The sequence below is a fragment of the Gekko japonicus genome, unplaced genomic scaffold (genome assembly GCF_001447785.1).
Source record: "Gekko japonicus isolate JY-2015 unplaced genomic scaffold, Gekko_japonicus_V1.1 scaffold26, whole genome shotgun sequence".
Taxonomy (NCBI): Eukaryota; Metazoa; Chordata; class Lepidosauria; order Squamata; family Gekkonidae; genus Gekko; species Gekko japonicus.
The window spans coordinates 1,221,237-1,237,699 of record NW_015174844.1 but is presented as its reverse complement, the minus strand read 5'-3'; the positions used below and the strand labels follow the sequence as shown (position 1 = coordinate 1,237,699).

Genomic DNA, 16,463 nt, shown 5'->3' with positions numbered 1-16,463 from the left:
GGATTCAGAAGTCTGAATAAGAATAATAGCACACAGAGTGGCCAATCACATATAATTTGTCGTCAAAAGTTAATTTGTCATTGAGAAGTTATACTGATAACTTTAAAACATTTTTTTTAGGTGTTGAAATTGCTAAATGCAAGGGAGCAAGGTATCGGCTTGGTCCAGAACTTGAGATTTGGTGAGAATTACTTAACCTTCTCATATTGAGTCTTTTTCTCTTGAGTACTAGAAGTGTATATTGTTCCTTGCTGGTTGCTTTTATTACAGTTATGTGCAGTGTTCCCTCTAAGCTGAGTTAGTGTGAGGTAACACAGTTTTTTAGCCTCCGGCTCACACATTTTTGTCTTAGCTCAGGAAGGATGGCTCCAGAGCAAACTAATTTATGCAGCAGCTCACAAAGTTGAATTTCTGCTCACAAGACTCCACAGCTTAGAGGGAACATTGGTTATGTGTCTGATTTGTCAACTGTGATCTTGCTTTGGGGTAATTTAGTTTTAGGCAATAGGATTTTGCCAGCGTAGGCGCTGAGGGTGCTTCTCACAAGATATGCTTCCTACAGAGAGATTGCTTATGTGGAGTCGACTGTGTGTACCTTTTGTGTACACTGTTGCATTTGGTGAGCACTCTCATGTCTAATTTGGCATATGTACATCCTCAGGAACCTGCTTACAATCAGGGCTTGCTGCTACATGTCCACTTAATGATATAGACGTCTCGCAGGGCTCTTTTTGTAGAAAAAGCCACGCAGGAACTCATTAGCATAATAGGCCACACCCAACAGCAGAAACCCATTAGCATATTAGACCACACCCCTGACAGCACAGCTCATTAGCACATTAGGCCGTACCCCCATGTTACCAGAAGTGTGGTTATCCAGCCACACCCACTTTTTGCTTGTTATTCTGTTTACCTTGTTTGGTGTCAAAACCCAGGGCCTTTTTTGTAGCAGGAACTCCTTTGCATGTTAGGCCACACACCCCTAATGTAGCCAATCCTAATGAGTTTCTGCTGTTGGGCGTGGCCTATTATGCTACTGAGTTCCTGCTGGGCGTGGCCAACTTGGGAGCCAGCTGGAACTCCGTTCCTGTGCATTCCTGCCCAAAAATAGCCCTGTAGACGTGCATTCTCTCTTTGTGATGGTGTTTATGTGAGGTGTGCAGTGTTCTAAATGGATATGCTACCAATATAGCTCTGAGTGTTTTCCTTAGTATATAATATCTGTAGTCTAATTCTGACTTTTGTCTTTTTTTAATGCAGTGGCTATGGCTGTTCAGATCATTACTTTGAGTCTGATACACTCTTGCATTCATTTCAAGCTTTGGCTAAGCTTCTGGAATCTCCTGTGACTCAGGGCATAATATGTGATGTTGGCATGTGAGTATTGCATACTTATCAGCTTGTTTCCTTCTTAGATTTCTATAATGCAAGGAAGGGAGGATGATTTTCACCAATTCCTTCTCCTTTTTGTGGCCCAAAACAGCACCCTGAAATCCTGCTCCTGCAGGATGGGGGATCCCCTCAAGAAATTATTAGGGGGTGCAAATAGGACGTCTCCTGTCATGAGGTCAGCAAAAATTGCCTCTGCCCAGCACCCATGGAAATCTAGGATCCAAGCCAAAATGTACAAAAGTCCCCTTAGCAGGCCCCCCCATAAGGAAATAAGACTGGACGTGAATGTCATTTTATTATGAGATCTGCAGTTTCATTTTTTTTATTAGCTCCCCCATAGAAACATTGCAAAGATAAAAACACTACTACGTCAAATGTATTCCAACGTTTAGGTTGTTAAATGTTCTACCACACTATGCCTGGTGTCAGTTGAAAAATTCATCATACTATATGTTGAGATGGGAACATTAGTGTGGCAACTGGACTGTATTCCTAGGTTTACTTCCCTGGTTATGGTCTGCTGTTCATTCACACAGTATAGTATTAATTAATCACAAATTCTGGCTGTCTGGTAGTCCGGAGACATGTGAATACAACAGTGATGTGGTATGCCCTCCATGTATCTGCAGAGTGGTGGCGGAGGAAGAGTGACCCAGAAAAACTCTGCTCTCTTTACGATGTAAAGAACAGAGATTTCAGTATTCTTTTCATGTCTGGCAGCTTCACTGGCCATCCCTATGCCATATTGTTTAATTATAACTTTTAATAATAAGCCCTAGTTTGGTTGTTATAGTGCTTCAAAGACTTACATTTGAAAAATTCTTAGTGATTCTGTGACTTAAGTTCATATGTACCTATTTCCCACTCAGTAATTGCAGCATCCTTTATATGTGAAAACAATCATACCAGATGACTGAAGGTGCAGCTTTCATGGCTGTACTTGGCAGTGGTGTCAATTTGTAAATCCTGCTGTGAGTCTTCAAGTTATGAGATGCTGAATGATGTGCATGTACATGAGAAAACTCTATTATCTTGCCTTGGTCGTCTTAATTTATATAGGAATTGAGAGTTTACCATCTGATACTGTTCTTTATTTTCACAGGCCTGTTATGCACCGAAATGTTCGCTACAATTGTAGAGTGATCTTCCTGAACAAGTATGTAACTATGTCACATGGAAAATACCCTTTTAGGATGCTTGTGGCTGTTAACTTGCATTTTTGTGTGTGTTAAGTGCAGTCAAGTCTGACTTACGGTGACCATAAGAATTAATGACCTCTAAAATGACCTAACCTTAACAGCCTTGCACATGTCTTGCAAACTGGGGGCCATGGCTTCCTTTATAGAGTCAATCTATCTCATTTCGGGTCTTCTTTTCCTGCTGCCTTCAGCTTTTCCTAGCATTATTGTCTTTTCCAATGACTCTTGTCTTCTCATAATGTGACCAAAGTACGATAGCCTCAGTTTAGTCATTTTAGCTTCTAGTGAAAGTTCAGGCTTGATTTGATCTAGAATTCACTTATTTTTCTTTTTTGGTGGTCCATGGTATCCGTAAAACTCTTCTCCGACGCCACATTTCAAAGCAATCAACTTTCTTTCTGTCAGCTTTCTCTGTTGTCCAACTTTCACACCCATACATAGTAGTGGGGAATGCTATAGTATGAATGATCTTGATCTCGGTTGGCAATGACAACATCCCTTACACTTAAGAATCTTTTCTAGCTCCTTCATGGCTGCCCTTCCCAGTTTCGATCTCCTCCTGATTCCTTGGTGGCATTCTCCCTTTTTGTTGATGATTGAGCCAAGGAATGGAAAATCCTGAACAATTTCAGTTTCTCCCTTGTCTGTCTTAAAGTTGTATAATTTCCTCAGTAGTCATTACTTTTGTCTTAATGTTCATCTGTAATCCTGCTTTGTCACTTTTTCCTTTAACCTTCATCAGTAGTCATTTCAAGTAGGTTTGCCAAATGACCCCGGGGGGTGGGGAATCCCCCGCTTCGGAGCCCCGAGTTCCGCCCCGGCGGAATCGGGGCCCGGGGGGAACCCCGCCCCCGAAGCTGCGTCACGACGCAGCCACGTTGCTGACGTTTGGGGCGTGGCTGAGCTCATCGGGGGGGAAAACCATATGTTTCCCCCCTGACGAGCTCGGCCACGCCCCCAACGTCAGCAATGTCTGACGTCACTTCCGGTGATGTCGTGGCGGCGCGCACGCGCACACAGCCGGCTCTCAACCAGGACGGAGCCTCCCCCGCCGGTAAGGTTTCAGGATTTGGCAACCCCAATTTCAAGTCTTCACTGTTTTCTTCCAGTAATGTGGTGTCATCTGCATATCTCAAATTGTTAATGCTCCTTCCACCAGTTTTTGCTACACTAAAACTAAACCAGCTTGCATTGAGGTATATGTTTAATTTGCATTGTTTTTAGTGGGAGAGTTAAACACATACTTAAATGTCACTCTGTTCAAATCTCCAGTCTTATGGTGCTTAACTTTGGCTGGATTGTGCCAAAGGACTTCTTTGTATGGTTTTATTGCATTTCAAACAGTCATGTGGCTTTATTAATTTTTTATGCAAGGAAAATCCTTCTGATAAGACCAAAGATGGCTATGGCAAATACAGGAAACTACAGGGAAATGCGATGGTTCACTCCTTGGAACAGATCACGGTAGGCTGTGTACTTCACCCTTTATCCTGTGATAACTGTTCAAGATAATCAGGTGAGCTTGGATGTTTCCCACTGCAGTCCTTCAGAAGGATTTACTATGTGATATTACTCAAGCTTTTAAAAACCTTACATCAGTATATATAGAATTTTATAAGAGTTACACCTCTGTATTGGATCAGCATCTTGCCTTCAGCATGCTGATACGGCATTATAATGCCTTAGGTATAGGACATGGAATATAGATTGGTAGTGTAACACTGGTTGCTAGTAGATTATGTGTCATTAAAAGTGTACATGTCTGCTTCTAAATCTGTAGGGATACGATAAACACCAAACTTGCAAGCTGTAACTGTCCCTGAAATATCCTGTGTATTCAGCCACTTTAGCATGAAATTTTCTGTGTGTTCAATAATGCATTGATAATTTCCTCAGCCATGTTTAGAAAAAGAGCATGCTTGCAAGAATGTGTGAAAGCAAAAGTACAGGCTAAAGATGAAGGACACAGCACTCTGGCCTGAATGGCTTGCTCCATAGCAGTGTGGAACACACAAACTGCTGGAAACTGCTCTCTGTCACTAAGCTCCTCCATCCCGCTAGCCAGCACAGCAACCCTGAAAGAAGCTAAAGATGGTTGGAGCCTGATGAGCCAGGCAAGACAAATAAAGATGCCAACAGGAACAGGGCGCACCTGCGTTTTGGCAGCTGAGAGGAAAGGGCAAAAGAGGCAAAGAAAAGGCAGAGAGGGCCCATGATATTGTAACATTGTCAGCCCTACAGAGGAAGGGCCAAAGATGGGTTGAGGTGGAGTTCTGTTCTCTATCATCAGTGGAGCTCCCTGCTCAAGTAGCCCTTGCATGGCAAGAGGCTTGGCTAGTCTGGGTGAGTGTGAAGTGTGAGTGAGATAAAGCTTTATTAAAATGATCCTTTTCTGGGACTCTTCTTTTGTCTACTGCTGATGTAGGACCTACGGGTCCCTCCTCCTGTCCAAGGGCGTTATCAGCCCTTGGGGGCAAGGTAAACAGGCGCCAGGTGCAATTTTGTACCTGACTTAGGGGCTTGATAAAGTGTCTGCTTTTGCTGCTTGTGTAGTATCGCCAAACTGGGGGTTGGGGGAGATGTTATCAAGCTCCTGGCAACTTACAAAGGTTTCTTTAGCTTAATGAGCCACAAGGTGAAACAGGCCTGGGTTAAACCCTTTATACTGTTTGGCTAGTTTGTGGAAAGTACAAAACTATTGTTATAGACGGATACTCACTGATGATTCATGGCAATTTTAACATTTAGTATAAAAATGTTCTTTTATAACTTCTTATTTGTTGCATAATTTGCTTTGTAGTCAGGTGGAAGACTATTTTCTTCCTAGAATGATACAGGAAATAACAAATCAGGTAAGGTGTTTTCTGATCTGATATTAACATGTTTTAGTTTCAGCAATACAGTATATGCAGATGATAATAATAATTATTGTATGGCATTGTGTGTAGAATAGCCAGGAGATCCTAAGATTGCCTGGTAGCCAGAAGTTCTAGCTCTTTAGCGTTATGCACCACTAGGTGGTGAGCTAGACTTGTTTTTAAGGCAAGAGACATTTCAGAGGTGGTTTGCCATTGCCTGCCTCTGTGTCATGACGCTGGTATTCCATTGAGGTCACCCTTCCAAATACTAGCCAATGCCGACCCTGCTTAGCTTCTGAGATCTGACGGGATCGGGCTAGCCTGGGCTATCCAGGTCCTTGGGTGCAGTGATCAGGAGCACACACAGACTTCTCCTTTGCAAGCAGGCAGCCATTGACCATGTGCTCACCCGGGAGACTGGGAGCCAGCTTAAGGTAATGGTAACTCCGTAGAGAACTAGAACATCTAAGCTAAAGAGCTTGCCGTGTATTTTAACAGCTGAGAGGGCACATATAGAGAAAGGGACAGAGGATTTGCATTTTTACCAAGTTCTTTTGTATTCCTTGCTCGATATATTTATTTATTTATTTATTTCATTAGATTCCTACCCCGCACTCCCAGCAAAGCCAGCTCAGGGCGGTGATGCGGTGTTAAAAATATGCTTGTAATCTGCTATCTGAATAGGGGAGCCAGGGGGAAGGCAGGCAGTTGACAAGTGGCTATTTCTCCAAGGGCGCTCAAGGCATTGATCTGTCCCCACAGTGACCAGGCGCTGGGCAGCGGGAGACACCGCGGCAAGGCCTCTGAACTTGGAAAGGGGAGCTGGGAGTCCTGATCCTCCCAGCGGGAAATCCCAACAGCAATCAGGTGGTTGTGGCGGGCTACCTGAGAGTGGACGAAAAGCCCCTCCAGGGAGTTGGGAATCCCTAGGAGGGTAGGGCAGAATAGGCTGCAGGCCAGAGCAGGTCCGTTCTGCTACAGTTTGCAGATGACTTAGATAGGACATCAATTAAGACATCAATCATGCAATCCTATATAGTTTAGAGTGAAATAATTCTGCATATGATTGCACCATAGGTTGCTTAATGCATATTTGATTTGATCTTTATCCAACTCATCCTTTAAGAAGTTCAGAATGGAGTATGTATACTCCCTGCCCTTTATCCTCATAGCAACATGAAGTAAGTCAGGCTGCATGTTACTACTCCAGGGCTACCCAGTGAGCTTCATGGCAGAGCGGTGGCTTGCACCTGGATCTCCCTAATGTAATCCTCTGTTATACTGCATTAGCTTTCCTCTGTTGACTATTCCATCTTGCGCACAAGGGATGGAAAGCTCCCATGCCTGTTCAGTGACAGCACTGTAACTGTGAGGCAAGCATGTCACAGACAATGAAGTCATGCTTGACTTTGCCAGACATGCATGTCTATATTCCTACCTTTCCATATTTTCAGGGAAGGCATGTCCCATTCCTTAAAGAACTGCAAGGGGACATAGTTGCATCTTCTCTGTGGTGACTCCCACAAAGGAACACTCTGCCAGTGGAAGGACATTTGGCTCCTTCTCTGCTGGTTTTTAACTGTTTAAATATGGTGCTTTCAGTAGGTATTTTATACTGATCAGTTGTTGCAGCTTATTTTCCTTCCACTGAGTTTTTTCTTGGTATCTCAAAAGGGAGCCTTTGTACCACTTGCTCTAGATCCCTAAATCATGCTTAAAAGATCAAAAACAGGCCTTGCTTCTGAATTTTTCCTAAAGTGTTATCCTGGCTGGCATAAACAGTTGTTAAGAATGTTGTTGGCACCAAATCTCGATACCAGCTTTAATGATCGTTAATGCCAACCAGAATCTGAGGTAAACTTTAAAAGCTTGGTTAAAATAAAACCCTGGTTAGCATTAATTGTGGTCTGGTTGGTGCAACATAGCCTGCAACTAACTTGACTAGACCAATGAGAGAAGAGTAGATAAATTCTCTCATGAGAGGACAAGGGCTGTTGGAAGAGCCCAGGCAATGGCAAGACCCAAATGTGATCCCTGTACTCTGGTTAAGAAATAGAGAACATTATCTTGGAACAAACTCAGAGGAGAGCAATTTGAAGACCAGTGTTTTGTATCCAAATGTTTTCTCCTGTTAAGGCTTCTGATAGCTGTCTGATGCACTGTATGGAATTATTATGTTTAGCTGTCTTTGTTATTAAAGTGTGCTTGAATTACAAATGCAGTTGACTTGGAAGTCTGATTTTAGATAATGCTAGGAGACCAAGTTGCTGTAGTGCAAATGATGGGTTGTATCCTATGAACTGCTGACACAACACACTGGTGGAAATGGATTTTCTCATAAAGGCGCTGGTGGTAGAAGAAGGCACAGGGGATGATTTTACCCCGCTTCCCTCTGCTTTCTGCAGCTACCCCATCCTCTGTGGTGGTTTTTTGTCCACAGCAGCGTCAGTCCTGAGCTTTTCAGGGGTCAAAGTGGCTGCTGCTGAGAGAAGGAAAATGTGAAAAAGTTCTACATCCACTGATATTTTGTACTTGTGATTAATAAAATACACAGAATTGTATGGTATAATGTGTCAGCCTCCGTCTTCTCCGCTTTCCGACTAACCCCTGGGATGGACTCCAGACCGCCGGCCCCGAAACTCGATTCTCAGGTTCACCTCAGAGTTGTGGTTTGAAAGGCACCGAACCCCTTTCTTTCCACTATGGAGGGTTACTGGAGGAGTTCGAGTGTTTCCACTTCCCTCTCTCCTTCTCGCCAACCGCACCATTTCCTCCTCCTCGGATCTACCTGTGGATCGTTTTATTATGCTCTTCAACACCTGAAGTGCCCACCACCCATTTCTTAAAGTAATCTACCCATCTTATAGAGTTATGTTTGCTACCAGAGAATAGGGTCACTTTGCCATCCCAATTGGACTCTATCCCCGGGTTGACGCCTGGCCCAATTATATCCTTTCCCTCTTCCTCCTCCCTTGCCAGCACTAGACCCTCGTTTTGGTCTGGAGAGCCATTCTCCATGACCCCTTTCCAGCCAGCTTGCTGGGCTTCCGTGTCTAGAGTCGGGAGGGACATGGGATCGTCCTCCTGACATAATGGTATGACATCATACTGTTTGCCTAGTGTTATTACTGTTAATCAGTATTTCTGTGTTACTGGATTGTAGATTACTGGGTTACAGACACTATCTTTGTTTATCTCAGGAAAGTGTTCCATTTGGAGATGCCGTACTGGCAACATTAGATACCTGCATAGGGAGTGAAATCTGTGAAGAACTGTGGACTCCAAACAGGTAAGACAGGGATGAATTAACATGAGAGCATTTGTGGAACTGGTTTGAAACGTCCCTAAACTGAAAATTCTATAAGCATCGACAGGTTTTCTATGTAATGTTACAGAAGGTATGACGGCAAAATCAGTACCGTGGTGGTATGTAGAAGAGATTGTTTATATTATTTTGAGAAGTCTTCACTTCTGGAATTTCTGTGTTCAAGAAAGCCCTTTAAGTTGATTATCAGTGCAATCCTAATATTGCTTTTGTGGCAAGCCTTTCCTGTCAGCTGAGGGGATCCACATAGCCTCGTATGATTTTGAGGGAACTAGGTTTGTTTTAAACTATAAACTTTCTCTTCAGTTATCAGGTGTTCTAGAGGTAGCAAGTGTATAGACTTTGGGTTCACTGCCATAGGGTAAGTTTTGTGGTGAGGAAATAGAATATGGAGATCACTGAGGCAGGAATTTCATATAAGCAACACAGAATATTTATTTATTCATGGGATGGTTTCAAAGGACAGATTAGCAGCACAGGTCTCCAGCCAGACAAAGGAGAAACCTGGCTGAGGTACATTAATTTAAACTATTTATGGCTTCAGAGAGTAGTTTGAATTTTCTTTAATAGTTTCAGGCATAAACAGGCTTTTACTACCTAGCCACTAGATTGGACCCCTGCACACAGGATTCTACCAGCACAAGCCTGCCCTTTCCCAAGAGAAAGTCTAAATTGTTCAAGGTCTGCTCATTACCAGAGACAGGTCGATCAATGGGGTACTCCATTCTGTCTCAGGGTTAGAGCTAAACCACTCTGCCACACTTCCAAGCACAGCAACTCTTCATTCTGTCTGCTTCGCAGCTGCTTCTTAGCTGAGCCAGACCTGAGCTCTCACAGTTCTCTCCCTGAAGCAGAACTCAGTTCCCTCTGCTCTCTCCCTGAGGTAGACCTGAACTAAACTCCTGCTATGTTTCCCTCCAGCATTCCACACCCTCCTGAAAGGTGATTGTATGCTGGAGCAGCACTCCCATAGGCTCAGTTGAGTGGCTGTTTCCCCCCCCTTTGAGGCGGGACAGCCTCCTGTCCATCATGGCTTTCCTGGGAATAGACCTGACTAGGATTTTGAGTAGAACTGTTTAGGATTGCTCTTGACAATGGGCCAAAGCAAAGAGAGAATCACGGAAGTGAAAACAGCAAAGCAAAACAAAAACCTGTGATTGTATTCAACGAGAAGTATGTTGCAGTTGGTCCCCTACCTTGACCGTGATGACCTGGCCACAGTGATCCACGCGACGGTCACCTCAAGGCTAGACTACTGCAACGCTCTCTACATGGGGCTGCCTTTGTCGCAAATCCGGAGGCTGCAACTGGTGCAGAATGCTGCGGCCAGGCTGTTAATGGGTCTCTCTAGAAGGGACCATGTGCGGCCTGCGCTGAAAGCGCTGCACTGGTTGCTAATAGCGTACCGGATTCGCTTCAAAGTGCTGGTCGTTACCTATAAAGCCCTACATGGCCAGGGTCCAACCTACCTGAAGGACCGCCTTTCCCCGTATGTTCCCCCAAGAGCACTATGGTCAGGGGCCCGAAATTTATTAGTCATCCCGGGCCCTAAGGATGTCAAACTAGCCGCCACGAGGACCAGGGCCTTTTCGGTGGCGGCTCCTACCTGGTGGAATGAGCTCCCGGAGGAGATCAGGGCCCTGCGGGACCTCATGCAATTCCGCAGGGCCTGCAAGACAGAGCTCTTCCGCCAGGCTTTCGAGTAGGAGCCGCCACCCCTATTATACCACCACCACCCCAAGGTCCTGATTAAACATCTGCTATCGAAGAATCCTCCTGCCGTCTTCGTGGGACCTTGGACATTCGATCCGCCATCTTTTAGATTATGAATGGTACTGAGCACCTGTTATTATATTTTAATATGTAGTATATGTTTTAAACTGTTTTGTATATATTGTTTTATCATGGCAAGTTGTTCTTGCCTCTGTGAGCCACCCTGAGCCCACTGGAGAGGGCGGGGTATAAGTATGAAAATTAAAAAAAAAAAAAGAAACTTAAAAATATTTCATTAAGCTTAATGTCAACATACATTAGTGAACAGGAGCAATAACATCGTTCCATAGATAACAAGAATAATCTTCAAAAGGCTTCAATAACACAACAGCAATTGTGCTACATGTCCAGTAAAGTGCTTCACAAATACATCTTGTCTGTCTTCATTCGTAAAGGTGTAGACCACTGAATATTAAAGTGCTTCTTAATAGTATACAGTGCTTCAGTGTTTCATCATCTGCCTGTCTGTCTGTCTGCCTATCTATCTAGCCATGCTGGTGATGACTCACCTATGCTCCCATTGGCCACTGGGGAAGTTGCCTTTGTGTTCTATTGGCCTGTCCTGCTGGCTCCTCCATTCTTACACCCCCATTTGTGATGTATTGCACCTTGAGAGTTGTAGTTCTTAGCTGGTCTTACTGCACCCATAACAAAGGGAATTAGAACTACAGCTTCCAAGTTGGGAGTCCCAAGAGGCTGTGGGGCATTAGTGGGGAGTCAGTTAAACTGTTAATCAGTTAAAGTGTTAAACAGGAAGCAGCTTTGGAATTGAAAGGGATTGGCGGGAAAGGGAAGGCCTGGACATCTCTCTGAATTACAATTGATCTCCAGACTACAGAGATCAGTCCCCATGGAGGAAATGGTTGCTTTGGAGTGTGATCTCTATGGCATTATATCTCACCGAAGTCCTTCAACAAATCTGGCCCTTCCCTTACTATTGCCAGCCTCCAGGTGGCACCTGGAGATCTCCAAGATCAGTTCTGAAGAAAATGTCTGCTTTGGTCAGTGGACTCTATGGCATTATACCCTGCTGAGGTCCCTCCCCACCCCAAACCTTGCCCTCCCCAGGCTCTATCCTTCAAATCTACAGGTATTTCCCAATCCACAGTTGGCAACCGTGTAACTGGCTATGGAATTGCTTTCCAGGCTCTTGGTACCCAGAAAAATGTGACATAGGAGGAGGTACATTTCTACCTTAGCTGCCACTGCATAGCCCCAAATCAACATAAGTCAGGGGAGGAGGGAACCATACCTGTTACCATGCGGCTCTCCTCCCATACTACCCACTTGGGGTAGCAAAATGACTTGAGACAGCCCTGCTTTATAGCTAAGCAGAAGGAAGTAAACATGACTCACGTCCCTCTATTTCCCCTTCCCTCTGCCGCCCCACCAGCCACAGCCGGGACACTCACCTGGAGCCTCTTTTCTAGAGCTCATTGTATTTTTCCCCACAACGGGCTTTACTCCTAGTATAGAGCATATTCATACTTTCCAAGCGCAATAATCCATCCAACAGAATTTGCCAGCATAAGTTCATTTCATAGAATCATAGAGTTGGAAGGAACATCCAGGGTCATCTAGTCTAACCCTCTGCACAATGCAGGAAATTCACAAATACCTCCCCCTCCACACCCACAGCGACCACTGTTCCATGCCCAGAAGATAACAAAAAAACCTCCAGGATTGTTTCCTGACCCCAAAGTGGCAATCAGCATTTCCCTGGGCATGTGAAAAAGGGCCACAAGAACTAAGCACTGAGGCAACCCTTCCTGCCCTTCCTCGCATGATCTGCCTAAGCTCACAGAATCCACATTGCTGTCAGATGGCAATCTAGCCTCTATTTGAAAACCTCCAAAGAAGGAGAGCCCACCACTTCCCGAGGAAGCCACCACTTTCTCAAAGGCTTCCTCATAGATGGAAAATTACATCACACACAAGCACAACAATAAGACATTCACAGCATACTAGTAACAGGTCTCCAGTGAAACTAAATCTGAGCTATAGCACTTCACACTGTGAGGAAGAGAGATCACATTACCAAATGGTCTATCATAAAAAAAGTACACGTGGAAACCAGTATGTGTAGGAATCTTCCCCTTGCCCCCAATGGAACATTTGATTAAGTGAGGCAATGCCTTCAGTCTGAAGTAGCTTACCAAACCTCATTGTATGGCTTCCAGTAGGACTTAGTTTTTCATCTTTGCTGAACTGTGATCAGGTGAAAGGCTAGCCAGAAAGTACTGGATAATGTGGGCTATGAATTGCTAGCCTGCAGCATGAGTGCCACAAAGTATTTGCAGGAGCAGGAAGGCTTTGTGAGCCTGTTTATGTCATAGAATCAGGATTACACTCCTAAGCTTGTCTTTTGCCCAGTTCTGTGCACTATAGGCAAAGCTGATATTTGCTCATGTTGTCAAGTTCTCTATTGATTATGACTTGCTTACTGATTATTCTTGTATACTCTTTTGGGAATCTTGTATCTGACTTGTATGTAAATAGTGTAAATAAAATAATAAATAAAACTGCATCAAGGCATAGGGGCAGCATTTCCTTTGGTGAATACAGTGCCACTGTCACAAACTTTGGACTTGACTTCTGGTGATTATTCAAAAAAGACTGGCAACCACTGCCACTGACCTTTCCAGATAGGAGTTTCATTCCATGAAGCTGGGCTGGCTCTGTAGGTAGAGCTGTCTAGCTTAGTGAATCTGTTGCTGAAGGATCCAAATACTGTCTCCAGTTTAATGCTTCAAGCAGTTAGAATATGCAATTTGTATTTTAACCAAGATGGGGAGCCGTGTTTGTCTGTAGCAGTAGAAAAGAGTAAGAGTCCAGTAGCACCTTAAAGACTAACAAAATTTGTGGCTGTCATGCCTGCCCCTGCTGATGTCATGCCTGCCCCTGCTGATGCCCCTGAACAGGCTCCTGAGGACCCTGAACAGGCTCCTGAGGACAGTACTGCAGCAGAAAGGCAAAGACTGGATCCTGTAGCTGAAAGCTATCTAAGTGGTGAGGAGGATAGAGCCTCCCAGGGAACACCTGCAAGGGATCAGTCTCTGCTGCAGCCCAGTAATTCATCATCAGACTCGCCTCCACCTGTAACCAGGCTCAGGAATGTAAGAAGACAACAGCTGAGAGAGCGAAGGCAGAATGCACGCATGCGTGCCAGAAGATCTCTTAGCCCTGATTACTGACAGGATCCTGCCCTCACTCCTGGCTAGCTAATGAGTTGATTAGCTAGCACTGTATATATGCAAGTCTGTTGCCAGCAGTCATTTGTGCTGGCAACGTTGTTTGTTCAGGACCTGAATCCTTGCATCTCTGCTCCAGACCTTGTGGAATTCTTCTCGGCTTGATCCTTGGCTTTTGACCTTCGGCTTTGTTGACCCTGCGTTCATCTCTGACTCCTCTGGTATTGTTGTGATTTATGGACTTGAAACTTTGGTATGTCTGACCCTGCTTTTGGACTGTGATTTAAACCTGCTTGAACCTTGCTACCTGGTTTGCCCGGCTTGACCTCGGACTGTTCCTGGACTTTTGCTTGCTTGTGTCACGCCCCCTGGTCCTGCCGTGACAGATTGCCAGCACCCACAACGCTCACACATCCCCACCATGGAAGACGGAGCAACCGGAGGTGTGGACCCCATGGAGGAAATGCTAGCACAGGTACAGCACTTAACTCAAGCTGTGATTGCTTTGCAACAACAGGCTGCTACAAATGCTGTTGCTGTAGCAAATGCTGGTACACCTCCCCCACGTTGCCCAATAAATCCTCCTGATCGTTTCGGTGGGAATGTTGATGAGTTCCAGGCATTCCTTGCCCAATGTAATCTGTATATTGAGCTCAGGGCTCGGGACTTTGTTTCTGAGAAGGCTAAAGTTTGTTTCATTTTAAGCCTCCTTAAAGGGCAAGCTGCCAAATGGGCCACGCCCTTGCTGGTGGGGAATTCTCCCTTACTATCTGACTTCCAGGCTTTCAAGGCTCATTTTGCCGCTGCTTATGCCAATCCTGTGAAAGCTGAAACAGCTAACCGCAAAATAAGGGCTCTTACTCAGCATAAAACCTCTGTCGCTCAGTACACCAATGAGTTCCAGCTGCTGGCTCAAGACCTGACATGGAATGAGGCAGCGTTTATTGACCAGTATACTGAAGGGCTGTCTGACGAAATTCTAGATGAACTTGCACGCAGTGAACGCCCTGACACTTTACAAGCCCTCATCCATCTCTGTCTCCGCATTGATGGGAGGTTACAGAGCCGCCGCCAAAACAGAAAAAAGGCTCTCGCCTTCCCCAGCAGAACCCTTCAGACCTTCCACCGGCCTTCCTCCCCCGGCTCCTCTCCACCTCCTGCAGGCACAGAGCCCATGCAACTTGGCACCGCTCGGCCCCGCCTTACTTCTGAGGAGAAGCTGAGACGGCGCACTCAACAGCTGTGTCTGTATTGTGGAGAAGCCGGGCATTTTGCCTCCAGCTGCCCTGCCAAGCAGAAGCGCTCACCACAACCGGCTCCACCGGTAAAAGAGCAGCCCCAAGCCTGACCGGACCCCCCGGTTTGGGGCCTATTCTGGGGTCCTCCAGTACTCCATACTCACCACAGACTCCCTTCCTGGTGCCAGTGCGGTTGCAACTCCCAGACAACCGCTGGCTCTTCATCCACGCCATGTTGGACTCAGGGGCCGCCTGTTGTTTCATGGACATTCTTTTTGCCAAAGAACACGGCGTTCCCCTTCAAGAGAAGGCAACCCCAGCGCTTGTAGAAGCCATTGATGGACGCCTGCTCCGCTCCGGACCCGTCGTCCAAGAAACCCAGCCACTCACCTTGTGGATACAGCAGCACCAGGAACAAATAACTTTCGACTTGGTGAGGATGCCGAGGTTTCCAGTCATCCTGGGTCTCTCCTGGCTGCGCCACAACAACCCTCAGGTAGACTGGGTACATCAGGAGCTCCAGTTCGGCACCAGTCCTGCACCCACGCCTTCCGTGGAAACGATGGTAGACACCCCGTCTTCAGCACCATCGCCAGAACCATCACCAGCTGCTTTGCTGCTGGGCGCTGCGGCTCCCGCTTTACCTGCCACCTATCAGGACTATGCAGACGTCTTTGACGAAAAGGAGGCAGACCAGCTACCCCCGCATCGGCCCTACGACTGTGCCATCAACCTCATCCCCGACGCTCCGTTACCCTCAGGCCGCCTTTACCCAATGGCAGAACCGGAGCTGGCTGCGCTGAGGGACTATTTGGACAAAAATCTGGCCAGAGGGTTTATTCGGCCCTCTACGTCTCCTCTGTCTTCCCCAGTCCTCTTTGTGAAAAAGAAGACAGGAGACCTCAGGCTCTGCAATGACTACAGGGCCCTGAACAAAATCACCATACGGGATAGGTACCCCCTCCCGTTGATCCCTGAGCTCATGGACCGTTTGCGGGGAGCTCAAATCTACACAAAGCTAGACCTGCGTGGCGCCTACAACCTGGTGAGAATCAAGGCAGGAGATGAATGGAAGACCGCCTTTGGTACCCGCTATGGCCAATATGAGCACTTGGTCATGCCCTTTGGCTTGACCAACGCCCCTGCAGTGTTCCAACGCTTTATGAATGACATCTTCCGTGACCTCCTCGACCGCTTCGTGGTAATTTATTTAGATGACATCCTGATCTTTTCCGCCACCGTGCCTCAACACATTGACCACGTAAGGCAAGTGTTGCACCGCCTGCGCACCCATGGACTCTATGCGAAACTAGAAAAATGCGAGTTTCATCGTAAGTCTGTTGAGTTCCTGGGGCATATTATCTCCCCTGAAGGCACGCTGATGGACCCCAAGAAGGTGGAAGCCATTCTCCAATGGCAGCCTCCCAAAAACCGGAAGGATGTTCAACGCCTCCTGGGGTTCTCCAACTACTACCGCCAATTTATAC

At 45.9% G+C, this 16,463-nt stretch overlaps 1 protein-coding gene across 1 annotated transcript in view; it reads left to right on the top strand.

The window, feature by feature from the left end:
• The window catches only part of NADSYN1 (NAD synthetase 1), a 54,179-nt gene that overhangs the window by 5,825 nt on the left and 31,891 nt on the right, over window positions 1-16,463 (top strand). Inside the window, exons 2-7 of the mRNA XM_015424430.1 lie at window positions 121-181; window positions 1,261-1,377; window positions 2,495-2,548; window positions 3,966-4,055; window positions 5,392-5,443; window positions 8,650-8,738. Coding sequence (XP_015279916.1) covers window positions 121-181; window positions 1,261-1,377; window positions 2,495-2,548; window positions 3,966-4,055; window positions 5,392-5,443; window positions 8,650-8,738 — 463 coding nt within the window. The remainder of the gene's footprint in view (window positions 1-120; window positions 182-1,260; window positions 1,378-2,494; window positions 2,549-3,965; window positions 4,056-5,391; window positions 5,444-8,649; window positions 8,739-16,463) is intronic.